Source organism: Vidua macroura, chromosome 8 (genome assembly GCF_024509145.1).
Source record: "Vidua macroura isolate BioBank_ID:100142 chromosome 8, ASM2450914v1, whole genome shotgun sequence".
Taxonomy (NCBI): Eukaryota; Metazoa; Chordata; class Aves; order Passeriformes; family Viduidae; genus Vidua; species Vidua macroura.
The window spans coordinates 4,815,261-4,841,480 of NC_071578.1; the positions used below are offsets into that span (position 1 = coordinate 4,815,261).

The 26,220-nt window shown below is 38.9% G+C and overlaps 1 protein-coding gene across 4 annotated transcripts in view; it reads left to right on the forward strand.

Annotated features, from left to right (window-relative positions):
* The window catches only part of ATE1 (arginyltransferase 1), a 67,186-nt gene extending 41,380 nt beyond the window's left edge, over positions 1 to 25,806 (forward strand). For all 4 annotated transcript variants that reach the window (XM_053983669.1, XM_053983670.1, XM_053983667.1 and 1 more), the window contains exons 11-12: positions 9,317 to 9,437; positions 25,445 to 25,806. In XM_053983669.1, coding sequence (XP_053839644.1) covers positions 9,317 to 9,437; positions 25,445 to 25,623 — 300 coding nt within the window. In that variant the 3' untranslated portion in view covers positions 25,624 to 25,806. The remainder of the gene's footprint in view (positions 1 to 9,316; positions 9,438 to 25,444) is intronic.
* The last annotated feature ends 414 nt before the right edge of the window (positions 25,807 to 26,220 follow it).

A 26,220-nucleotide genomic window follows, 5' to 3' on the forward strand; every position in this document is an offset into this window, starting at 1 on the left:
CTACATGGCAGAAGCCCCTTTGACAGGGAATTAATTTAGTTTTCCTGTGGCATATGTCCATAAGCTACAGATGAAAGCTGTTCTTTTAGATGTGACTCCAGCTGGTGAGGTATTAATGAATGTTTAAAGCTATTTGATATCAGTGTGACAATTTTGTGCCTCTAAGGGTAAAGCATGGCTATGATCTATTAGGTTGTGCATATTTTTCCTGTGATTATTCCACCTTACATTAAACATAAGAAAACAAACTTTAACACTTAATTTCATACATTTAATTTAGTGAACTCAAGAAATACTGTCAGTTTATGGCAGCCCTTCAAGAGAAGGATATGGGATCCACATGATTGAAATGCTCATTTCTTTTTCTTGTTATTTTTTGGGGTTTTTTTCCTTCTTTTCCTTCTCTCAGCTGCCAAAATAAACTCCATTTGAGATAGACCTAAGTCAGCAGAGTTTGTGTGTCTCTAATGAAGCATTCTTCTTGAGGCCCCCACTTGGGTTTTATCTTTTTGTCATAGTTCTTTTTAATCTCCCTTTCCAAGTTTAATGCTAGGGTCTCTTTAAGAATGTCTGCTGCAGATTCAAAGTAAACAAGGTCCATTTCAGTGATCATATGATTTTTATTCCCTCAAACACTTTGACTTTTTTTTTTGTAGTAAAAAGGCAATTAATATTATTTTTTTTCTGTAATATACTTTAAAAACATCAAGTTGTTGAAAAAGTTGGCTAAAATTCAAGGAAGTTAATAGCCTTCAAATGTACAAGCTTAACTCTTCTTTATTATTGTTTTCCACTGAAGTTTCTCAAACTGTGCTGCTTTTTTGAGCATTCTTGAGTAGCCTGTCTACAGATAAGACAGATTCTGGCTTCCAGTTCCAGAACAATCTGTGTGGTACTGTCTTTAATTAGCTTATTCCCAACTGAATTTTAATTGCAATTTCCAATAAATGTTAGCTGCTTTTATATATTTTATTTACAGTCACAAAGTAATTCTTCCTGTAAAATGTTTTGAACACACAACCCTTTGAGTTAATAGGGAATCTCAGTCTCTAAATCTGCACAAATCCACCTTGAATTAGAAACATTCCTTGGAATCTCAGTTTCATGTGGATGTTGCTGTTCTGCCAGTTTAGTGTCACTGGTACTAAATATTAGTGCATGAGAGAGATAAAATGGCAATATTTAAAGCTATGGAAAGTTTTCATATTCTTAATATTCTAATGTTCTTAATATTCTGGTGGCAGTCTCTGGAATTCCATGCAGTAGAGTTTTCCTGTAAGTACCATTTCATAGCAACCTCTTTTTTTTTTTTTTTTTTTTTTTGTACATCAAACACAAAGTTTATGTAGCAACATTGAAAGCTAAACTTTCTTTCACTACTCTGTTTTAATAAAATGCCATCATGTACAGCACAGATTAGGAGATACAAGAAAAAAAGAGAAAGGAACCTTGGGAAATGTAAAGAAGGCAAAATAGACACATCATAGTTTGGTGATGTAAAATTATTTAGAAAATATGCTTAAAATTGGTCCTAACTTTATATATGCTCCATACTTGTAGTATTTATCTTTGTTTCTCATTTTCAAGGTTTGTCTTCAAACTTATTTGTGATTTGGATATTATTATTTCAGCTTTGGAAGGACAGTAATCCTAGGGCAGCCCAGAATCCACAAATTTGCTTTTGCTGTCATCAGAGGTCTGGAACCAGGGTACAGCAGCAGTGTCAGGGTAAATAATGCACTTTATTGGTCTTGAAGGGACCATTTTGTAATGTTTGTACTGTTGGCTCTGCAGTGTGAAACACCATCTCCAGGGCAAATTCAGCCTGCTGGGTTTAATCTGAATTGTGACTGCTACTGAAATCTTAAGAATCACAAATGTAGAATTTATGTGACTATATCTATCCATCTTTCTTACTGAGAGTAAGAGGAATGGGGTGGGAATATACACAGATATTTAATGTCCTGTGTCTGAGTTAAGAAATGTTACTGTACCTGGACACCCACTGGTTTGAGTAAATCCCTAAGTGCAAAGCACAGGCATATAAAACATTGACAATATTTAAATTAAATTTTCATAAGTATTCATGTAAACATGCATGTGTCTATCTAGTCATCAAATTTTTATTATGTAATTCTTGAACATGCAGATTTTTTTTTCCTCTTTTGTGCAAGCCTTATCACTGGATTTATTCTAGACACAGTGGCTTTGATGCTGTGACTTTTAAGAGAGTGGCTTTAGTTGCTTAGAACAAAGGCAAAGCCCTAACTTTACTGCTTTTTATAAATGAGAAAGGACAAACTCCTAGCAAGAAGTCTTGGAGGAGAGAGCAGGGCTGGAAAGTGGCTGTGAGAGGATGCCCAGAGCTGTGTCTTATCTCCAGCTCTGGGCAGTGGCATCCCAAGCTGATAAGGAAGAGATGATGCAGCAGCCCTCTCTAAGGCTAAGACCATGCTAATTACTGCTCACTTTACAACTTGAAACCAGAATTATCTCATTGATTAATACAGTGGTGTTAGAGAGGCGAACTGCTGGAGTGTGGGCATGGATGTGCTTTATCTCAAGCAGCACTTTGTTGGCTTCTTGGGTGCTGTGGATGGAGTGTTGGAATATTAACGTGCTGCAGGTCGTAGCTTGGAGCTCAACGTAAACACCCAGAGCCTCCCTTGGCCTCTTCCACTCAGTGAGTGGAGAAAAAGATAACATTGCCATAAAAAAGGAGGAAGAAGAACTGCACGGTCTTGGACTCTAAAGGGGAAAGGAAAAAAAAATCAAAATCTGTCCCAAATGTCCCCTTTTGGCCTCAGTGAAAAGCAGTTTTTTCTCTCGCAGCCCATGAGCCTTTTCAGTCACCTGTTGGCTGTTTCTCAGTATCAAAAACAAACTTGAAAGTGTTCAATATTTCAGATAATTTCTAGGAAAGAGGACAAGGGGAAAGCAGCTATTTGGAGTGCACACTAAGCTATGAAGATAGCAAAATCCAAACAATTCAGGAGTGGCACATGCTGGGAAAACAAAGAAACAGTAAAAGTTTCTGAAAGTGTTTTGAGGGGAAGGAGGAGCATTTCTTTAAAAGTAATTCTTTGCAGAGCACCTTAGGCAAATAAAGTGCTGAGATTTACCTTCAATCTCAGTGAAATTTAAGATAAACTTAATTTAATTCTGCTTTTGTGGTGGGTTAAGAGCATGTAGGCAAATAATTACATGATAATTGTAGGATACAGAATGTGAAACTTGGCTGCCTTCCTTTTTGACTTTTACTCATTATCTTAATCTGTTTTACACTTACCTGAAATATCCTATTTACCTGAGGGATACTATGAAAACCTTCTGAAATGCTGGGGTTTTTTTATATTTAGCGAAGTACAGCCAAGTATGAATATATAGTCAATAATTGTAGGAATTTATTTTGTTTGATGTGTAGAAACAAGTGTCAGAAATATTTTCACCTTGGGTTTATCATCAGTTATTTTTCTTAATACATTACATGGACTTGGGAAATAAAAAAGAGCTGAAAGTTGGCAAACTATTTACAAATTTGCTTTGGACAGTCAGTTTAAATATCATTGAGGAACATTTAGAAAGACAAAAATAATAGTGTTGTAATTAATTGATCTAGATAAATGTTGGAAGTAGATGGCCTTAAAGGTCCTTTCCAGCCCAAACCATTCTATGATTCCATATTTCTCTTGGAAATACAACATCAAATTATATTTGCATTTCACTTAAAGGAATTTGGAGGTTTACTTTGGAATTTCATATTCCAAAGAATATGTGAGAAGGTGGGTATTTACTCTGAGTTTCCATGTTTGAGGTGCCTTGGGAAGCACCTTACAGCTCCTTGGCTCCTTGTAAAATTCCCATTACACAGATTTTGTGATGATGTAACTAAATGAGAATGAACACATCTTTCTGAAGAGCAAGGACTGGCACTTGATGTACTCGAGTTCTGTGAGCTGCAAAATAAATTCTGGCTATTATTCATAACATCTTTTAAGGATTACAGCACATTATTCTTTAATGAAACAGAAAGGTGGCTAAGCTCTCAAGAATGCAGCTCTGGGATCCTAAAAATGCGGAGTCCGTAATCATTTCAAAGTTTGCAGCTCGGACAAACTCGGCTCGTTTGATGCTGGCACTGCAGTTCCAGGCAGCCTGCTGAGATCCAGCTTGTTAATTGAGTTACCCAATGATGTAACTCCTCCTTGGTGCAGATTTTCTTGTAAGCTTCACTCAAAGGTGAAGTCTCCAACCATCTCTCCTGGATAAACAGAGCTGCTTGCCTCATTCTGTGCCTATTGCTTATGAGGTTTTTGTTTGTTTAAAAAAATGTTTAAAACAGTGACTACGAGGTGGGAGTGAATTTGTCGAGGTAGTTTTGAGGCAAGGGGAGGGATTTTGTTGTTTTTCTGAATCTTTTAGGCCTTGCACAGCTGGGTGCCATGTGAGAGGGAGGCTGGAAGCACAGAGGGGTTGGGATGTGCAGCTCTTTGTCCGGGCTGGCACAGCCGACGTGGGGGAACACAGCAGGTCGAGTTACCAGCCAAGGGCTCTCCTGGGGATCCATAAACTCTGTTTCTGTTTGTGGAGTGAAATCTGGGAGCAGGGGTCTGGGCAGCACTCTGCTGGGGGTCCCAGGGGTTGTCTTTCAGGGGAAAGGCTGAATTCCATAAACCTGTGGTGGTCAGCGCTGCCCAGCTCTAAGGGGTCGCTGTTGATAATTTGGGGTTGCTTTGTGTAGCCAGAGCATTTCTTCTTAGGCAGCTGGCTGGAAATGGAGATGAAGGCAGTCTTAATTCACTTTTAATAAAAGATCAATGGCTTTATTGTGAAAAAATATAATACAGATGTAAACTGTACCTGATAAAAGAATTAAATGTGAGTTTAACCTTCCTGTTTTGTTTTTTCAGTGCTACTGGTGCTTGACCTTCATTTTTGAGACTCTCGTCTTTCTTGGTAGTTCTACATTTTAAGTTTTACTTAGACTACAAAAACAAACTCTGCTGGTGTTTTTCATCTCAAGTGCTTACCAAATGCCTCAGATTTTGCAAAATATTTAAAAAGTAATCTCCAGACTAAAGTCTCATTAAAACCTTTGCCCTTCCTGTGGAACAAAAGTTCAGAGAAGTTCTGACTGATTGTAATTTGAAAACTGTAAAACAAAAACCATCATGGTGTGAAGTATTAATTTAGGCTTGGCAGTCTCTCTTTAAAATTTATTTCCAGAAGCTTCCAATTAAAGTGCAGCATGTCTAATTGTATAAGTGAAAGCACCTTGAAGGTTCTCTCTTTTATATTATATAGGAAGAAAAATATTGTCACTAATATTAGTGACAATAAAACATCTTGCAGGTATTTTTTATTAAAAACCAGTCACGTTTATGTTGCAATGAGTTGAGTTGGTAGAAGGAAGCATGTGCTCAGAAATTTCTTAGCCATACTAATTTTCAGTATTGCTTTTTAGTCAAGCCATTTGATAGATTAGTCAGATATTTATCTTTTTGTATGTTTATGTAATTTTCTTGTATCTTTAATTTGTACCTTTAATCTAATTTGTACCTTTGTTACGCATTGGGTTGTTATGCTCCTGGAACAAAGCAATTTAAATGGTTTCCTCCTGTGGTTCTTTCCCCTGTTTCAAAGAAGAGAAAGCAAAGGAAAAAAAGCAAAAAAAGAAAAAGGAAAAGGACAGGTTAACCAGGATGGTTAAAGGTATGGAATACCTCACCTCTTAGTGCTGTAAAGAATTGAATTCCCTTCAGACTGATGGAGATAGCACAGAATGGTTTGGATTGGAAAGGACCTTGGAGATCACCCACCCCCATCACCTTCCACTAGACCAGGGGTTTTTAAATTCCAAAAACATTTCAAAAAAGCAAATTTTGTGTCTTGGATTTTTCTTGATAAAACGTAGATGCAGAGAGAGAGAAATATGTGCAGTTGTTTTGTATTGACAGAGTTCATTTCATCTGCAGGTGGTACTGGGTTTGAGAAGCTGAAACCTGAGACAAGTGCTTGGGGATGGTCTGTAAAATGATACTTTCTGTTGAAAGTCTTGTAGTTAAATATTCCCAAGATGGTCTGGACAACTTAAACAGTTCTACTGTGCAAGAGTTTGTATATAATGAGATAAAAGAAAGCAAAATGTGTTCAGTTGTGAACTCTTAACCATAGGCGGAATCACTTCTGAAATGAATGCTGATTTAATCTGAAGCCAAAGAGAAATTATTTTCAAAACCAGTTTTGTAAATCTGATTAAGTTCTGTGATAAATCCCTTTGCAGCACTTCCTTTTAGGAGATCCCCTTTCTGTTTTGGATTTATGTTGGGTGTATGCTGCAAATCAATATTAAGAATAAGAAGCAATATAAATAGTATGCTGAGAGGCAATTTATTTAGATGATGTAATCATTTTAGAATGAGTCATGAAATTGGAACATTTTTCTTGAGGTACAGATTCTCATGTATGTAAGGCGGAATCTGTGTGGGTTCTCAGGTTGAGGTGTTTTTGCAGTCCAGGAATAAAGGGAGAGAGGAAAAAGGTGGGAGGTGGATTTGTTTGAAGTGGTTTATTTTCAAATAAATAAGTATATTGGTTTTAAATATAAGTAAATATGAGGTTTTAAGTATTCTGAAGAAAGTAAGTAAATTGAGAGTAAGTGCTTATGGAAAGGGTGGGGGGAGGCAAAAGCCCTTAGAAATAATTTAATTTGGTTTAATGAAGTCCTGTGGGTTCCCTTTTTAATCCTCTCAATATAGACACAGAGCAAACGCTGTTCATTGGGAACTCACCTGGGCACGTCCTGCGTTCCCCCTTCCTCTGTGGGATGACTCATGGGATGTGGGTTAGAGCAGCAGAGTAAATAAAACATCTTTACAGGAGAACTCTCTTCCTTCTGGTGTGTTTGGAAACACTTCTGGGGAGGGAGGATATCAAAGAGAATCAAGGGCTTCTTTCATTTTTGCCTCTGATTCCACTGAGTGTCCTGGGTCAGTGATGTGTCATCCCCACAGCCTCCTGTGCCTCCAGGAAAGTTCATTAACAAGCTCCTAAATTTTGGGGTAAGAAAACATCTAAAGGAAGTCACCTCAGAACTATTTTTTCCCTTTCCTTTCCAAATTATAGTGTTTTGATGCCCAAAATAAATATTGAGTTTGCAACGATGGGTCGGATAATCAATTTTTATGTTACTGTGCTGCTCAGTGCTAAAGAAGGGTTTTTTTTAATTATAACCAAACCAGTAATGCTGCAATGCAGTTAATTTTATACATCCTGTTTTGTGATAGACTGTAATGTTACAGAAGTAAGTGGGAAATTCAGAATAGGGCTGCATAGTGTGGGCTTCACAAATGTGATAAATCTCAAGATTGGGAGCAGGATTTTCTAGGGAAACTGAGTGCCTGGGCTGTCTTTCCTTAGAGCCATGAGTTAAATTCATGCTACTAAGAGAGATTAATTTACCACTTGTATTTTCTGTGTTCAAGCAACGGCTCTGACAGACAGTTCCTTGGCTATTTCTGCCTTCTTGGCCAGTTGAGAAAATGCCTTTAAATCAACAAGTAATTATGTTCTAATTTTTTAAAATTATGACTGAAAAGGCATATTTTTTCCCCAAGTCCTTAAACTGTTTCGTCTGGGTAATGATGATTAAAAGTTGTTTAAGCACTACCTTCACATAGCTTTCAACTATTTCTGTTTAAAAGAGCATAACATTTCAAAGTGGTTTATTTGAAAATGTCACTTCCATTCTCTGGCTTTAGAGGATTTTCTAGGACCTTGAGGTTTAAGTTTCTAAATTGAATTGGAGGAATATTGTTTTAATTTAATATAAAAATTTGCCTTTAATTAAAAAGAAACCCAAAAAAAAAACCCAACAGTAGTAGTTACAAGTCAATCCTAGATGTTTTACAAATGAGATAATCAGCTATACAGACCTTTTCAGAAATCTACCTCAGGTATTTGACAAGGCTCAGCATGAAGCTTGGTTATTCTTATCTTTTTTGCACAGGCACTGATGACTTTTTATCGCAGATAATTCTTGTATTTCCTACTCAACAGTTTACTTTTGGTGGAGAAGATTTTTTTAAAAGTTAATTTTGTCTTTAAATATCATGAAGAGTTGAACAGGAAGAGTATAAAAAGAACTGGGAATTTCTGGGGGCTCTGATTCTCCAAAACTGGGTGTTACTGCCTAAGGGAATGTCCTCATCTCCAGGCTGCAGCCACAGTAACTTTGTGTTGTCCCTTCCCAAACCTTGCTCAGCTTCATGGAAAGCTCTCTTTTAAATCAATTTCCTCTCAAGATGATAATCTTAATTATCCATCTAATGTAATTGATGTGAACAACTCTTAAAGGCATCAACTGCAGGGTGACTTCTGATAATGCCCAGTCTTTTAATTTTTAATTTATATACTTAAGTTTTTTAATCTCTTTACTGTATGGCTGTTTTTCAACAGGTGTGAGGTGTGTAATGAATTTGCAAGTGCAAAATTAATTTGCTGTTGCCACCATATGGCTCTGAATGTTGAGAGTGTATGGATTGCATGAGTAATGCCTCAAAGATAGAATTTTGACTTAAGTTGTAGGCTGCTGAATAATCTTACTTTAAATCAAATGAAGATCTGATTAGGGGAGGTTATTATTGCTGAGGTGGTGATTTTCTGTGGAGCTGGAGGGAAAATAATTAAGGCTGTTTAGTTTCTGGGAATGTCTGTAAAGAATATCTTCTTAATAAATCAACCAAAAAATAGTAGAATTTCACTACTCATTACCTGTAAGCTAATCCAGGAAAAGCTCCATGAATTAAAGTGTTACTCTTTAAGTAGCAATGAAACAAATGCTCCATCACTAATGTAATAAAAACAGTGTCCTGCTTACTGTTCAGTGGGATTTTTCTGTTAGATTTTTTTTCTTTTTGGTCTCCATTATTTTGCTAGAATTACCAACACTTGAGATGAGCTGCTTTTGGAGGTGCTGAGTTTTTTAGTGTTGGCTCCAGCTCAGCAGAACTCCAGAGGATAACTTAAATACAGAGTTCCAGTAAGCAAAGCCAAAACTTTCCTAGTTCATCTTGGATATCATGGAAGTGTGTTATGTTAATTTTACATTTTCCTCACGTGCCAAGGTTGAGTTTGTGCTCCTGAGATGGTGCTGAAATGACTGAAGCCTGTGATTTCACTGAACACTCATTTGGTGTAGATTAGATTAAAAACTGTTCCTTGCCTTTTGGAAAATCAAGTTGTAGCCAAAGTTCTTGTGCAACTGATATGATTGCTCTCTTTTTAGTTTCTTTTTTTCCATTTTTCCCCTTGCCAGGGTCAGTACAAGCCCTCTGACCTGCTGTGCCCAGAGACCTACGTGTGGACACCCATTGAGCAGTGCCTGCCCCTGCTCGAGCACTCCAAGTACTCCCGCTTCAACCAGGATGGAAAAGCAGGTGAGGCCACAAGGAATGAAAGATCTGTAATTTGTCTGTCTGTTTCTGATGTATCAGAATCATCTGCTGCTGAAGCAGCATGGAAAACTTACCTGTAAAGGATGAAAAGTGTGCAATTCACAACTCCTGCAGCAAATGTTAGCAAATGGAGAATTTTATCTTTTAAGCAATGCACATTTTAAGTATATTCTGTCCTGTAGACTATTAGTAGTTCAAAATTAACACATATTGCTGCCTTTCAGATTATTTTCAAACTATATTTGCTATTCTGGGCATGAGCAAAACCAATAAAATAATTGTTCCTCACATTCCTGCTGGATGAATGCATTAAGGAATTAAATTGGAATCAATACAGCAAAGTGGAAAGACTGGAGAAGCTTAAAGGCATCAGGTGCTTTTGTTAAGAAACAGAGTGGCAGATTTAGTTTAACAATCAATTAAACATTCAATTTAATTGATGTGGATGTGAAGAACACAATAAACAGAAGCACCTTAAACATCTTGATTTAATGTGACATATTTTATACATTGTGTAAAATAGATACTTAGTGACTTATCAGCACTGACTGGTTGAAATTCTTCCTGACCAGAGCACAACAAGTGATGCTTCTGGAAAACAAGGCAATCAAATGGAAGAAAATACATTAATTTTTAATACATTTTGTTGCTGACTCTCTGGGCCAATGGCAGGCCCCAAGGGAGCTGTGTTAGACCATGCTTGGTGTGGTGCTTGTGGGAAAGGGAATAACTTTTGTTATTAATTGCAACTTGTTGAATGTCCTCTTTTTGAAGTTTTCTTTCTCCTGTAACAATTGAGTGTGGCTGTGATAGTATTCAGAGATGTGTGGCATTATTCAGGTCAAGAGCATGTAACACTGTGATCTGTTTCTTGCACAAAAACACAGATTTATCTGTCTGAGTCTCAACAGACTTCAGCAGCTACTTCTTTCTTGTTATATTTTTTTCTTTTGACTCTTTTTTACCTTTTTTTACTGTTTGATCCTTTTACTTCTTACTGTAGTTTAGTAGGATTACCTAGGCAGTTCAAAAGGCAGGATGTAGATAAATTAAAGGAATTTGAGGACTGCTTAAGCAGGACTGTGAAGTTCTGGAAATGCTATTGAATTCCTTGCTTTTCCTCACCCTCTGCCTGTTACTTCATTGCTCAGTGGAAACACTAATAATAATAATTACAAGAACTACAATAGCAAGGTTCAAATAAATCCATCATCGTTAGATTGGTGAGGGGAAATTGGGAAAAAAATTACAAAAATAGGAGGAAGAAGGGAATGATTTTGGAGGCCAGTGGTGTTCAGAAAGAAGAGAGTGCTAAACTGGTGCCTGTGAAGGTGTGAAAAACGTCGTGCAAGCAGAGGGGCAGCATCTTGTGGATGGTGTGAAATCCCTGTGGCATAGCAGGCGTTTGGAAACCACAGGAAACAAAGCTTTGCATCATTATCAGCACAGAATATCTCACTCCAGCCACTGCTGGAGCTGGGACTTGTGTCCTGTGGTTTAAGGAAATTAAAACATAGCTGCACGTTGAGATGCTCTGGGCCTGCTGGGAGCTCGTAGGCTTTGGGGGTTTGGGTTGCTGCTCAGAGGAAGCCATTCCTCACCAGTGAAATCAGCTCCCTTCCTCATTCTTCACTCTCTCCAGCAGTCACTAACACGAGTTTAATGAAGTTACAGTGCATTTTAAAAAGAGCAGTACAAATGATCATGTGCTTTATTCCTCTTGAATCAGCTTTCTGTGGCACTGTCTGTAATTATGTTTGTTAAGTGGGGCAGGGTTTGTCAGGAGTGGGACTTCCAGCATTGAAACCAAGGGCAATAACCAGATCCAGTAAACAACTGGGAGAAATGGTGTGACTTTCATTGCTGCCTGGGGCAGTGAAACAGTCACTGGCAATGGTCATCTTCTATTGCTGTCTGTAATGGCAGAAAATTTGGGAAATATTGTCTCATAATAATTTGTTCATAATTACTATGAGACATAATTCATGTGTTTAGCATTTTCTGAATTTTTGAATGTGTTTTCCCTCCTTTAAAAAAAAATCATAACAATTTACATAATAAATTTACCAATTGCAGGTTCAGGAGAGTGTGTTATGTGCTTTGATCTTTCAAGCCTCTGTAATATGAAAAGGATTTTTGAGTATCTATACACATTACATTGCAGAGCTCCTTCCTAAATAAGATTTACTTTTACTTTCCTGGAATACAAATAAGAAAGTACTCATAAAAAGTGGCTTTTTATTTTAAAGCCTAAGAAAGTATCAATTTATATAACTCATGCCTTGGAACAGATTCTTCATTTTTGTTCTATTCACTTTGAAAAATTTAGAAGACCTGGCATCATCTTATAAATGAGAGAGATTTGTGAAGATTCTGATATTAATAACCAGCAGCCAGGCATTTATTTAGAACTAAGTGAGTAGTTTGTGAGGTGGTGCACTAATGGGGGGTTTGGATACTGATGCAATCTGGAAATTGAGATAGTGCTGAACTTCAACAGCCATTAGCTGTAAGTGCAGATGGAGATATGCTGAAGAAAGAAGAATTAATTAAAAGGTTGCTCTGCAGTCAGTGACTTTGGTAACACATCAAACTGATGAGCAGAATTCAGTCACATGATAGCATTTGCTGAATTATTCTTGGGCTTGGTCTGCCTGCCACACCCCTTGACTTCCTCCCAAAACTACTCCTCAGGGTTTTACTTCATTGGTGTCTTCCCTAACAGCTTTACCCATGAAACAAGAGCAGTGTGGAAAGGACTATAAATCATTTATTTGGTATCCTGGCAATATTTTTGTCCTTCCACTTTCCATTTTCTCGACTGACTCAGTGTCATGTTTTCTCTCTTTCTAAGATCTGTGAGATTTTCAGTTTGTTGCTCCTGGGAGATGCCTGTGAAAAATATCTTCATGGAGCAAAATATCTACTTTTGGGATGGTAATTAAATTAGTGGGAAACTTCAAATCTTTCTTCCCATCAGTGCTGGACTATCAAGATGTTTAAAAAGCAACTTCAGATGAGGGCAGATGCAATCCCAGTCTGAGAGTGGTGGCTTCAAAGCCTTCATAGTTACATGACTGTGTCACAGAATGTGGGGTGTACTTGGTGGAACCAGGGTGAACATGGATGGGGCTGTTACCCAGGTGAAAAAGCTTTATCCAAATTTTTAGGCATGGCCCACAGCAATCCCTGTGGTGGAAGCTGCTTCCCACCTCTGTGTGTCTGCAGAAACTGTGTGAGCAGAGCTTTGAGAGCTGCACTTCAAAAGGACTTCAGTGCTTTTTCTGTCTGAACCATTTTGTTTGCTGAAGTTGATAAATTGGCTAAGCTAATACACATCTGTTCAACTTCCTGCAGATCTAATAATAGAGTGAAATCAAAATGGCACCAAATGGAATACATTAATTAAAATGAAAGTATTTTCTTCAGCGCATTGAAAAAAAAAATTGCACATAACAAAGGCATAACAGTGGCTCCTCTGCCTTTGTGTGTTCTTGGAGACATCACAAACCATGATGGGTGCAAAAGGGTGGGATAAAGGGAGAGGGAGGCACTTCTGGGTTTCCTGGCCAATTGTAGTAGTAGACTAAATTATAGCCTATTAATAGACTAAATAGTATTAGACTAAACTGACCTTTTTGTAAACATCGCCGTGAAGGAGAGTTTCAAAGAGAGGGATCTAAGGAAGTTTCTTAGTTGTCTTTCAGAGTTTATGGAGAAATCTTTTGCAGTGTGAGAGTTGTAGAAGAAATTAAGCATATGGAGAGACACACAGCAGTTTCCTTCAGAGCATACATTTGTCTGGGATAAGATGCTACAGTCAGAGGTGGAACTGCAGGATTGCTGCCTGCAGGTGCTAGGAATGAAGATGGAGTGAAGCAGAGTGAGGGAGCCTTTAAAAGTGAGGATCTCTGACGTGATCAGGGTGTGGGAGCTGGCAGAGACATGGATAGAAGATGGGAAGAATTTTGCAGTAGTTCATACAGGTAGAACAATGAGAAGAAGGGCTTGACAAGAGCAAGAAATAAGTGATGGTAGGATTCAAACTTGAGCATCTCAGTAGATATTTGTGGAGGTGTGTAAGGGAGGCTGTTACTTGGATACACCATCTAAAGAGCTTACAAAGCCAAATGATTCAGCAACCACCTTCCACTCCTTGCTGCAGACCAGATTTTGCATCTGCAAAGCACTGAAGACCTTTCTTCTTCCAGCGGAGTGGAAGTCCCTAGCAGAGCTCAGGCTTTAGGCTGTGTCCAGCTGGTGTGAGCCAAAGTGATGATAGGCAGTGGAATCCAGAGCAGAGCATTTGTCTGTTCTGTGCTTTCCAGGGCTCAGGCTGTGGCTGCACAAAGGACAGATGTTGACCTCCAAAAAGTCTTTGAAATCCCCTTGTGTTCACATGCAAGCCTTAACCATCAGAATAAAACAAAACTTAAACTCAAGCCAACACTAAAATCAGTGCCTGAGCTCCCCTTCTCAGGAGAAAGTCCTGGAACACCACATGAAGCTATGGAGAGGTTAGAAAATCCTCACTTCCCACTCACAAGAACCACTCTATAAAAGACCCATTCCATGTAATATCTCCTGTGTACATAGCACATCGCTCGTTTTGGAGTTACTGAACTAAAGAAAATTACTTCAGATTTCCAGTCTTTCTCTGTATTAATCTTAGAACGTTTATTACGTGTTTTTACCAGAATTTTTAAATCATTTAGCTGAAAAAACTGTTTCTTTAGAAATACATCTTTATATATATATATTTATCTATTCTGCTGCTTATAGTAAATTAGAGTAGTAAAATGCAAATAAAAATCCCAGTATTTAACAACTTCTGGATCCTCTTAGTACTGATTGCATTATGTATCGTAATGCTTCTTGCAAGCAACTGAGTGTTATTAGTTCTAGTAAATAAAACTTAAATAAAACCAGAAATCTACAGGCATGTGCAGTTACACAAAACTGTTTATTTTAAATATATGTTTTTGTGCATAATGCTTCCACTAGAAAAATAATTTGTCACAACTATTTCAATAACTGTAATTTCTAGTGTCGTGTTTTTAAAACATTCAATGTACAATTTTTAGTGCACTTTGTTACCAAAGAGTATTTCAAACAGGCTTTATATTTATTGTGTATTTGAACACCAGTATTTTGTTGACTTTTTTTTTTCTCCATCCAGTACAGAGACTGTTTAATTTTACAATATATTTTAAAAATTTAGGATATAAGTGTGATGCTGGTCTTGTTCCCCTCCTCCTTTGAACAGAAAAGCCACGATCACATATTTGTGTCCTGAAAGTGAACTGTGGTTGCCATTTGGTCACGTCTCAGAGTTCAGGTCCCTGGCAGAGGGCTGTATCTCTGTGGGATGGATGTAGGCAGAGGGATTAATGCAAAGGCCAGGACATGTTCATGTCTGTAAGGGTGGTGTGATGCAGATTAATGTTTACAAGGACAAATGCACTGAACTTCTCGAGATGATGAAAATGTGGTCACAAAACTGTCACAGATGGAAAACATTAAACCAATTGTTCAGAACTCTGCCATCATCTGATTTGGGAGAAATTGCTGCTTTGCTCTACAACAACGGCTGCTTATAATTTATTTTTTTTTTAAGATAGAGTTGTGTACTTCAGAGAGTTGGGAAACAGTTTAAATAAACTCTGATAGATCATGAACTAAAGTCTTCTAGAGAAGTAACTTTCCACTATTATCACAGCTATAGGTAATAAATTTGAATTCTGTAACCAAGAAAAAGACAGACATCCCTGTTCTTTGCAGCAGCTTCTCTGGAAAAGACACATCTTACAAGTTTCTGTTTCTAATTAAGTTCATGAACACTTAGAGCCATCAGAATGCATCTTTCTAAATCCAGTGTGATCCTTGAGTGTACAAGATGTTTAAACAATGAAGATAATGCCAGTAAGGTGTAGCCAGGCACATTTTTCCCTCACTTTCTACTATGTTTGTATTAAATTGAAATGACTGGCGTGGGGTTTTAGCCTCCTATGCAGGGCTTCTGTAATATTCTCTTAATTTGTGGGTCCTAAGCAACTGCCATGACATAAACTGGTGTGTGGGTTAGAAAATGAAAACTTTAATAAATATTTGTGATTTAAAAGTTTGGATTGATTGATATTCTAAATATATCTGCTTTTAACATATATGTAGCAGACTAAACCAGTGCCCCTTGAGCAGCACAATTGTCTGACTCTGGTGTGGTTCATGAAACCTTTGGCTTGGACTGCAAAATTCTCAAAAATGTGTTAATCCAAGATGACCATCCTAGAGATTGTGAAACAAATGGATGTATTTTAAAATTACTTTTTTTTTTTTTTGGAGGACTTCCCTTGAAAAATAAAGCTATGTTGGCATGCTTCACTTGCCTTTGCATTGAAGAGATGATTCTTAGATGGGTTTATGCTCAAGATACTCTTGCACCTTTTGAACATTGTGATATTTGATTTTCCAGCAGAATAATTCTGCTTTAACTTTTTTTTTTTTTTTTGGTGAAGATTCAGGGGAATGTGGGGAAGGGCAAGGACTGCCAAATCCTGTAGGAATCATTTTCCATACGCTGAAGGTGTTAGAAGCACAAGAGTAGCAATTAAATGTTCAACAATGTGGGACAAGTAGAGTGATCGTGCAGATTTATTTCGTGCTGAGGACAATGAGCTTGTGGGCCTGGGTTCCAAATGTGATAAAAGTTAACAGCTGTAATTAGGCCCAGGCACAGAGCAGCCATGGAAGAAGGGACACCACAGGCATGTGCTGAGCCACACTCCAACATCCACCAGGGAAACCTGTGCCAGGGTCAGACCTTCTGGAATGATCCTCCTTCCCTCCCTGCTCTGGTGACATCATCCCAGCTCCTCACGTGGAACGTAATTGATTCCATGTTTTAATTAATTTAGCCAGCAAATTGATTGCTGTAATCTGATTTATTTAGCTGATAAGCTACTGCCAATTGCTTCAATTTTTCCTATTTCATGGTAATGTTTGCATTTGTAATTCTCAGCTTGACTGTTGTCTCTGGTTTTTTTCCTCCTCACATGTCAGTCTTAATGAGGACTTCGGCCTTTTTGAAAAATCTTCTGGCTGCTTTCTGCCACGTTCACTTCTATGCAGTTCAGATCTTTTAATAAATAATATTTAAGTTTTTTGCTCCTTCAGATTTTTTCCGTGTTTTCTTCCCATTGTTTTGGAGCTGTAACTCCATAAAGCATTATCTCTAACTTTTGTCTTTTGTACTGGCTTTTCATAGAAGAATGATATTGTGGAATGGTCTGGGTTGGAAGGGACCTGAAAGCCCACCCAGTGCCACCCCTGCCATGGCAGGGACACCTTCCACTGTCCCAGGTGCTCCAAGCCCTGTCCAGCCTGGCCTTGGGCACTGCCAGGGATCCAGGGGCAGCCACAGCTGCTCTGGGCACCCTGTGCCAGGGCCTGCCCACCCTCACAGGGAACAATTCCTTCCCAATATCCCATCTCCATCCAACCCTCCTGCAGCTTTAAGCCATTCCCCCTTGTCTTATCATCTCCACCATTGTCACTATCCCTAATCTTTTCCCATTTAAGATGCATTACTATTGTCAACCATTAATTCACAGATTTAATAATGTGTTTGATGTGTCTCTCCCACCAGTAACACAGTCATTTTGATTATGTTCCTAAAATAAGAGGTCCCTAAAGTCTGTGCAAAGATACCTGTGCAGTTTTCATTCCCTGCTAGCCAGTGACTTAGAGTTGCTTTCATGTGCTGTTTCCAAGTGCTTGTTGGATTTTAACTGTGATTTCCCCTTCTGTCTCTGAAGAGAAGTGAGTAACTTAAAATGCAGAACATTCCTGTGTTCTTTTAAATAACTTGGATACTTCAAGGAACAGAAAAGCTCAGCTAACAAAGGTTCTGAGAAGTGTGGAGGACACACATCTGATGCAGCAGAGAGCTTGGTCAGGTTCCCCAGTGCTGACTTAGAGAAAATAAAACTCCCCAGAATCAGAGCTGGGCAGTAGAAATGCCTCTGGGGTCCATCAAAAATAGTGTGGCCATGAATGAGCCTGTAAAGCCTTGACTTGGCTAGGTCTGATCTGCAGAAATGCCTTGTGCAGGCTGCTGAAGGCCTGGAGCTGCAGTCAGGAAACCTGGGTTAGGGAGAGCATGCACAGGAATGAGAGAATCACAGGGATGTCAGAACATCTCACAGGGCCCCTGCCTTCAAAACAGAGCTGTACCTGTGCTGTGGTCCTGCTTTAGGCCCTTGTCTGCACAGTGCACTTAAACTGAAGGCTGGAAGTTGATTAGATAACCAAAAAAAATGTAGTTAAAATAGAAAAAAAACCCATCCCAAAGTGCCCTGGGTGTGCAGTTAATATTCTTCATTGGCAGCTCACGTTCTCATTTCTCGTATTTGAAGTCATCAAGAACAGAGTTAAAGATTCAACTTCTTTTGAAGTGACTACTTCATTTTGTCCTCTGGAAGAACATCTAAAAGTAAAAAAGTTATCTTTGTCAACTTGCCATTGACTAGATTAAATTCCTTTTTTGTTGTTGTTGTCATAGTATCTTGACTTCGGAGGTACTGGATGCTGTTTTCAAATGGGAACTGTTCAGTCCTATTTAACTAACATTTTCCCAGGTACTACTAGGTTTTTTTGCACTGCATTCCTAAAAAGCAAATCCTTGGAGGAATATCAGTATCAGTCCTTGGGAGGACAAGAGGAAACAGCACCAAGTTGTACCAGGAGAGGTTTTGGTTGGATATTAGAAGTTTCTTCATGGAAAGATTGTCCAGCCCTGGAACAGCTGCCCAGGGCAGAGTCACAGTCCCTGGAGGGTTTTAAAAGCTGTGTGGATGTGGCACTTGGGGACTTGGATTAGTGGCTTTGGCAGTGCTGGGTTAATGGATGGACTTGATGGTCCTTGGGGGCTTTTCCAACTGGAATGATTCTGTCATTCTATGATTTAAGTCTTGCCCTTCAGTAGACATTTTCCAGTCACCTTTTTCCAGGACAATATATTGAGGTAGGCTAGAATAATTGTATTATCTGAGAGCTCCTCAACTAAACTGGGAATTTTTGGGAACCCAGGACATCCCTCTGGCTGCCCTGGCTGTCTCGAGACCCTGGTAGGGGGCTTGGAGACCCTGGCACGGTGTCAAGAAGACCTGTGGCTTTGATTTTAGCCCGTGGAAAAAACTGCCAACTTTGTATGAGGAATTACAAGTCACAGGGGTTTGAGTAGTGTGGCAGTTGAATTAACACAGGGTGGGAAAGTAGAACTTTGGGGCTTTTTAGAATGGGGTTCAAAGGAACAAGATGGAGGGATTTGGGTGTGTCCTGACCTTCTTCTCCTTGCCCTCCATGTCTTGCTGTGATGGTGACACTTTTCTATTGGTTTAAGGTAGAGACACACTGTCCAACATCAATGACAGACATTGGCACGTTATTGTAACCATGGCACATGGAGTTTTTGGTATAAAATGTGAGCACTGCCCTGAGGGCAGACAGAATGCCATGGCCGAGCTGCTGGACAGAGCTCAGCAGGGCAGAGAGAGAATGTTCTAGATCAGGGAAAATAAACAACCTTGAGAAGCCGACCCTGTGCATTCAGACTCCTCCTTTGGCTGCAGGGACTGGTAAACAAGGACTTCTACACTCTCGGGGTCACCTCAATCTCCAAACCCCCGAGAGGAATTCTGTGCACGTTGTTTTATGTGCATCTCCTTCAAGCGCGTGCAGTTGGATTTTAGTGCTGGGCGGCGCGGGCAGGGATTGTTTCCAGGTAAGGCAGAAGCCGTGAATTACAGCTGAGCCCCCAGCTGCTGTGAGCTGCTGCATGGACAGGAAACGCTTTGCAGTGGCCCCTGCTCCTGTTTACTGCAGGAGTAACGCGAGTCCCAGCACAAGGAGTTCTTGTTTCTGTGGCACAGCGGGACGAGCGCGTGCTGCCTGCCGCTCCTCGCGGAGCTCCGCGGCGTAAACCACTTGTAGGAGTTCAGGCACAAAGCCCAAAAGTTTGGGTTGGAAGATGCCTTCAGGATTTCTCCTTGTTGCAACTTCCTATCTTTGTCCATTTGAAGGATCTCTGTACCTGTAAAACTGTAATTCCCCTGTTCTAAGGATCATCGACAATGTTTCGATAAAGGCGCATTTTTCCACTTTACAAAGATGTTCTTTTTGAGCAGTGGTTTCAAAAGTTCCTATTTTTTTCTTAGAGTAACTGCAAAGATATGGCTGATTGAGAATATCCTGAGCGTTTTACTGTACTTCCTTTGTGACTTGTGCTTTCTGGTTTTAATTAAGAATTCTTTTCATTGAATTCTTGTGTGTTGTTGTTTATGCTTCATTTTAACTGTACTCTTATTTTGGTTTGAGTTAGTATTTTTGTACCCCAAGGCATAGGGGTCTTTAATATTCCTTAATGCATGAGTCTAGTTTGAAAGAAGCAATATGAGAAAAAGCACATTTCAGTTCGCTGTTTTGTATAAACATGACTATTAATGGGTATTGCTGATTGGCCCTTTTGTTTTTGAGGATGACATCCAATACTTTGCTGGTGAACAAAAGAAATTGTGCTTTAAATTGGGTAAGAAATGAACTTAAATTCAAAGGTCAGAAAGATTTGGCTTCTGACTGTGGTAGAGTAATCTTTGATTTCCAGTAATTAATATCTCCTATGTTTCAGTCATAAAATTTGAAAAGTTAATGTGTTTCTTCCTTTTGCAGTTTCTTTGTTTTAAAATCATTGATCATTAACTGTGACAAGGTCATGTAAACCAGATGTAGCTTTTCTTTAAAAAAAATTTCAACAAAGCTGTAGTGTTTCTCATATAAACTAACATAACCATAGTGTAGCCAGCTAGGGATGGTGCTTCTTTTTGTCATTTTATAACTAGTTTGAAAGCTTGAGTGTCATGAAACTTTTAATCTCCTGTAAATTGAATTTTTTTTTTCTTTGATTGTAAAAATAGGAACATTCTGTTCATCTTTAAAAATTATGCAAATCCTCAGTGCATCAAAACTGAAAATAAAAAACCACAAGCAACATGAAACAAAATCAGACCCCAGCACATCCATGGGCTGGAAATGCAGCAGTTGTCAAGTGTTTATCTTCAGACTTTTTGTTCTGTAGATTTAATGCTTAGAAGTAAAATAATTCTTTTTAAGCAAAATGGAAATCTAATTTATAGTGTGAGATTCCTTCATTGTCTGCTTTTAAAGTGAGTCACGGGTTTCAGTTAATGACACAGATTTAAATATTTTAAATTTTGAATTTGGTTGCTTCTTTGCCTTTTCCCTTCTTTCTTTCTTTCACTGTTTTATCCTGCTGTGGTGGGGGAAAAAAAAATCCAGGTTCTCTTTGTAGTGTGGATGCAGAATTACAAAGTGATGGTGACCAAATACTTTCATGATTCTAAGGAGTTGAAGCAGCATTTAAAGAAAATTAAACTTATGGTCAGAAACAGAATAATTTCAGAGTTTAGCAGAAGTACCACATTTATTTTTTGAGTTAGATATGTCAGTCCTCATTTAGGATTCTTGCTAATTCTGAGTCCATTCTGTACAGAAAATGGAGGAAATATTTTCCTGTGACTAATGTGGGTTGTTTTGGAAATTGGCAGTTGTCCTTTCTCCTATTTTGAAAATAGGAAAATCAATACATTTGTCACATTACTTTTAATTATTTCTTCACTTGTTTTCCTGTAAGTGGAAAAAAGCACTTTAAAGCAAAGTTAGATTGCTTCCATCTCTGGATTATACCCCTGAGAAATTAAAAAATGTCATTTTTGTGAGGGGTCTGTCCAGGGAGAGGAGGGAAGAGGTGCCATGGCTCTAAAGAGGAGCTGCAGCTCAGGCTGCCCTTCCACATCACTGTTCATCAAAACCAGCTTGGCCCAAGTCAGCCACCACAAAAAGCTGGTTTAGTAATAGTTTTCTACAGAAACTTTGAGCCATCACCCTTTTTCCAGCATGGTGTTGGCTCTCAAACTTTTGCAGAGCTCACTCTCCTCTCCAAGTCTCGCTTGTCCAGCTTTGCACATGCTTACCCAGCTTTCTGACCAGATGGAGCTGTTTTTCACTTCAGCTTATATTAGGGAATAATAATAAAGCTTAATGCATGTGAAGAATAAAAATATTTGGATGTGGACTTTCCCAAATAACTTTAGAAAAATGCTAATCCACCCCTGAGCTGTAAGAAAAAGATCCCGACCATGAAATCCTGGATTTCTTTAAAAAGCACATTGCTGTCCAGCTTTCTGTTGCTGTGAACAAAAAAGCTGAAATTACTCCTCCTCATTTCATGCTGGATTTCAGCAGGAATGCTTATCAGCATTTGAAAACGATGTTTTGGCTTGGGAAGAAGCTTGTAGTTTTAGGGGGAAGTTGGTTTGGGTTGTGCAAAGAAATAAGGACTGGACTGTGCAGGACTTGGTCAGGCTTCCTGCTCCTTGTGTTCCTCCTCATCCCTGGAGTGTGGGAGCCTTTTTTTGGGTGAGTGCAGCCTGAGGCTGCCCTTTAGGTGAAGGTGGATGAGTGAGCTGGGTCAGGAACTCAGACCAGAGCCTGCCAAGACACCCCACTGCATGAGAGGCTTTGGGTCACTCCTGCTCCTTGCTTTGTTTTCTGCTGGCACTTAGCAACGTGTCTGATACGCTTTGTGTTTTCAGAAAGGAAATCCTCCATATGTGGATTCCATTTAACAGTGCTATGGGGCTGGGAACAGAACATTTTAACACCTCTGTGCAGTCTTTATGGGGTCACAGTGGCAAGGTTGAATTAGAAGTGAAATCTCTCCTATATTCAAATTTCAGTAGACAACTGCAACATAAATAATTTGCTGCTTTAGGACTATGGGGGAGAAAAGAAAGAAGTGACAGGTAATTTATTCAATAAGAATTCACCTGTATTTTTAGCTCTGAGACTTACAGGATAATATTTCTATTTTCAGTTGGCAGCTGCAGTTGCCCAGTTTCCTAAAATTACAGGAACTTTCAATCTACATAATTGATTGCTCTGTATTTTGTGTATCTACCATCCAGACTGTACTGATAGATGTAACTGAATTAAGGGATGAAGCCTTGTATGTTTTTTGTGTCAAATGACAGTGTCTCTTCTGTAGACTGCAATAAATCAACAGCTCAGGAGGTGAAAAATGAGAAAGTGTGAGGAGGAAAAAATAAGCACTTTCTAAAAAACTTTTTAGTGGTAACAGTACTGTATTCAGTAATTACAGAAATTACTAAAATTGCCCTAATATACTGTTCCACTGTCTGATCAGTCAGGGTCTTTCCAGAAATGTAAGTCACTAAATAAAATTTCTTCACTAAAGCTTGGAAGTAGAAGGATGGGTTTTTTCTTATTTTCAGCAAGGAACTTTTTTTTAATAAAGCATTTGGTCTCGTTTTGAATTGTGATTGCTGCTGTATCCCAGCATCAGTCACACAGGGAAGACCTGTTTGAATTCAATTGCCATCATCTTGAATAGAAAGCAAATTTTACCATGTGCCACTCAGCAGGAGCAGCTATTTAATTTTCCTTATTGGGAGAGTAACTTCTTTGTTAAAGTGTGCCAGAGCCCAATCTGCTTTTATTTTCCATTAAATTATTTTAAATTTATTCTGCTTACATTTAAATTGTGTTTAAAGGGAATAGTTTCCTGAATTCCCATGATGTTGCCTCCAGATCAGCAACAACTGAAAGGTGGCTGAGTTTTGAATTTCAGATTTGTTATGATGGTGACACAAGTTCCTATTTGCCATCTCTAAAAGCTTAACTATGTACCCGAGATTATTTTACTTTACACTTAACATCTCAGTAAAAGGTTTCTTTTACAGATGGAGTTTAAGTTGCATACATTTAAGTACTTTCACAGAAGGTTATTTTTGTTATTAAAGCTTTGATTTTGAGGGGATTCAGTGGAAGAACAGGTAATCATTGTAGAAATTTGGAATGTTATTTTTCATTGCAATGAGTAAAAGTGGAGGAAGGGCACAAATGCTGAGCAGCAAGAACAGAGTTCAGCTGAGCCAGGAAGGCTGCAGTGAAACCAAGGCACAGTAGCTTTAGTCTCTCAAAGAAATCAAATCTTGGGCCAGCAGCACTGCAAGCCAGAAGATGAACTCACCCACAATATCAGGCTTTGGGAGTATTTGAAATCAATGAGTATCAAACAGTGAGTAGGGAACAGCTCTAAAGAGCTTTTGGCATGGAGCTGTGAGGGCTCAGCTTGGCCTAAATCCATCTCAGGACACAGACTGGCAGTCAGTCTAGAGGTGCAGTAAATAGAAACTTTCCAATTTAAGAATTTAAAATAACTTTACACTTGTGTCACCTCCAGAAGCTAAACTTGCAGGTTTTTTCCCTTGGTGAACTCTCAGCAAGGAGGATGTAACAGAAGAGGCAGAAGGGCTGGTGGTAAAACCAACCTGTTGGGATATCAGGGAGGTGTTGGCCACACATCAAAAACCTGATGGATTTCAAAGAGGGAAAGAAAGCCATAAAGTGTTTTTGACTTGGTGTTTATCTAAAGCAATTGCCAACAATAATTAGTGGGGAGCACAATCTTAGCAAGTACTACTCAGATTTTCTTCCTTCAAACCATGTTTTCCCAGTTAAGTCTTAAGAAACACATTGTGCTTTCATGTCAGGAATCAAAACACAGATAAAAGTAATGAAGTCATTCCAAACTTGGTAAAGCAGCTTTCATTACGTTTCACATACTAAATTCAGGCAATCAGCAGAAAAAAAGTTTATAGGCCATTTCTGTGGATGAACAGGAGCAGGTTCTTCAGAATGTCTTGCACAGAAAAGAGTTTCATGGCCTCCTTTAAAACATAAAGAAGCATTAATTAAAAGCAGAAAAAAGGTCCAAAAGGAAGTCTTTGCATAGTTCATGTCCCAAAATACTGATATTCCAGTAAGCATCTCTATTATTACTGGAATTTATATGGTTCTGTTCTCAAGCTCATGTTTCAGATTCTGGGTTGACTCTTCTTGATGACTTTTTGAACCTAAAGTTCAGAAAAGTCCAATATTTATTTTCCCACTATTTTGTAATAATTTTACTATTTTATCCAGCAGTGGCCTCAGATGTGTGACATGTTCTCTGAGTTTATTTGAAGAGTTTTCTAGCATTGTAGTGTAAATTCTTCTGACACACAGCAACTATATAACATTATTGTTCAGCAGTAGGAGCATCAATGGGATTCATAAAAATAAGGAAGTTTTAACTTGTTCAGTGACACTCTTATGTGTATGATTCTGGATAAATTAAGGCACAAGGGGTCTGTGTGGGAAGGAAATAAGGTTTAACTGTGGTGTGTGTATCTTTGAAGAGGAATTGTGCTGTGCTCACCCAGGGAGTGCTTGCACTGCTCACCCTGTTGGTCTGCAGAGCTCAGGGATCAGACTCAAGTAAGGACATGTAACCCCTAAAATGAAACTCAGAAACCAGTTTAACTGAGGGAGAAGCAGACTGGGGCTGGAGGGCCAGGGAATTTCACCTGGAAAGGTGGTTTATTGCCTGATGCTTACCTAAAGAAGCAGCCCAGAGGCTTCCTGCTGGTTTTAGTACCTTTGTCCCAGCTGGTGTGGTGGGTTTTGCAAGGGTTCTGTAATGACAAGTCTGCCCTGGTCAGTTCTGTTTGAGTTTTTCCCAGATAGAGTTTGACTTCTGGCTCCAGGAGCACTAAATGAATGTGAATTTTTAAATACAGCAGTAGAGGTGTTTTCAGAAATGCCATCCATCACCATTAGAAACATGTGCTGCAGGATTTACCTCTCACACTGCAGACACAGTTCCTTTGCAGGCTGGGTTTTGTTGCCAGCCATGATCCAAGAACGCTCTGCAGCTCAGCTCAGCTTTCATCTGCAGATGACTTCTCTTACTTCATGCGGTTCTCATTTTGCATATTGAAGTTAGAGGCATAAATTAAGGTGCTGTGGACACGATAAATAACTGTTTTTTTGTTCTCTGGTTGCCTCTGCAGTCGATGAAGGTCGTCTGAAGGAGCTGGGCAGGGTGAGGGTGCTGCACAAGAGAACCGTGATGCCTTACAGCGTGTACAAGAAGAGGAGGAAGGGGCCCAGTGACGAGGCCAGCGTCCAGCAATATGCAAGCCTGGTGGGACAGACCTGTTCAGAGAGAATGCTGCTGTTCAGGAGCTGAAACCCCACGAGATGGCATTTCACTGGCTCTACATTTCATTGCACTGCCACTGGGTGATCTGTACCATAGTCGTGTGCTGGTGTGCCCACTCAGACAGGCTGGAACAGATGTATAGCCAGGCTTGTGTCAATACATGGTACTGTGTGCAAAGGCCAACTCCAATAAATCTTACAGTACAGCAAGGCTTTAGCAATATAAGTTTAGAAAAACACGCTTGCAGTATATTTTAATTAAGTAGTTCTAGCCTTTCTATGCATTATGAATAATTCTAAGTATCTAAGCAAAATGAAAAACAGGTGTCTTTTTTTTTTGTTTTTGTAAAGATGAAGGTTGGCTAAATCTAGATTAAGAATCATTTAAGTTACAGATGTTTTCACATAGCACCTTGGATATCTGTTGTTAAAAATTGCTGTGAAATTTGTGCTCTCATTTGTATGCTCCTAAAATCTTGCAAGAGGACTGAAACGTGCTATTACTTTCCAGCATGATACAATTTTATTTTAGCAGTATGTTTAAAAACCAGGAAGGAATTATTTTCAGTGCACATTCTTCATTTGTTTAAAGCAGTAAGTCAGTGTCAGAGGTCCCAGTGAGTGT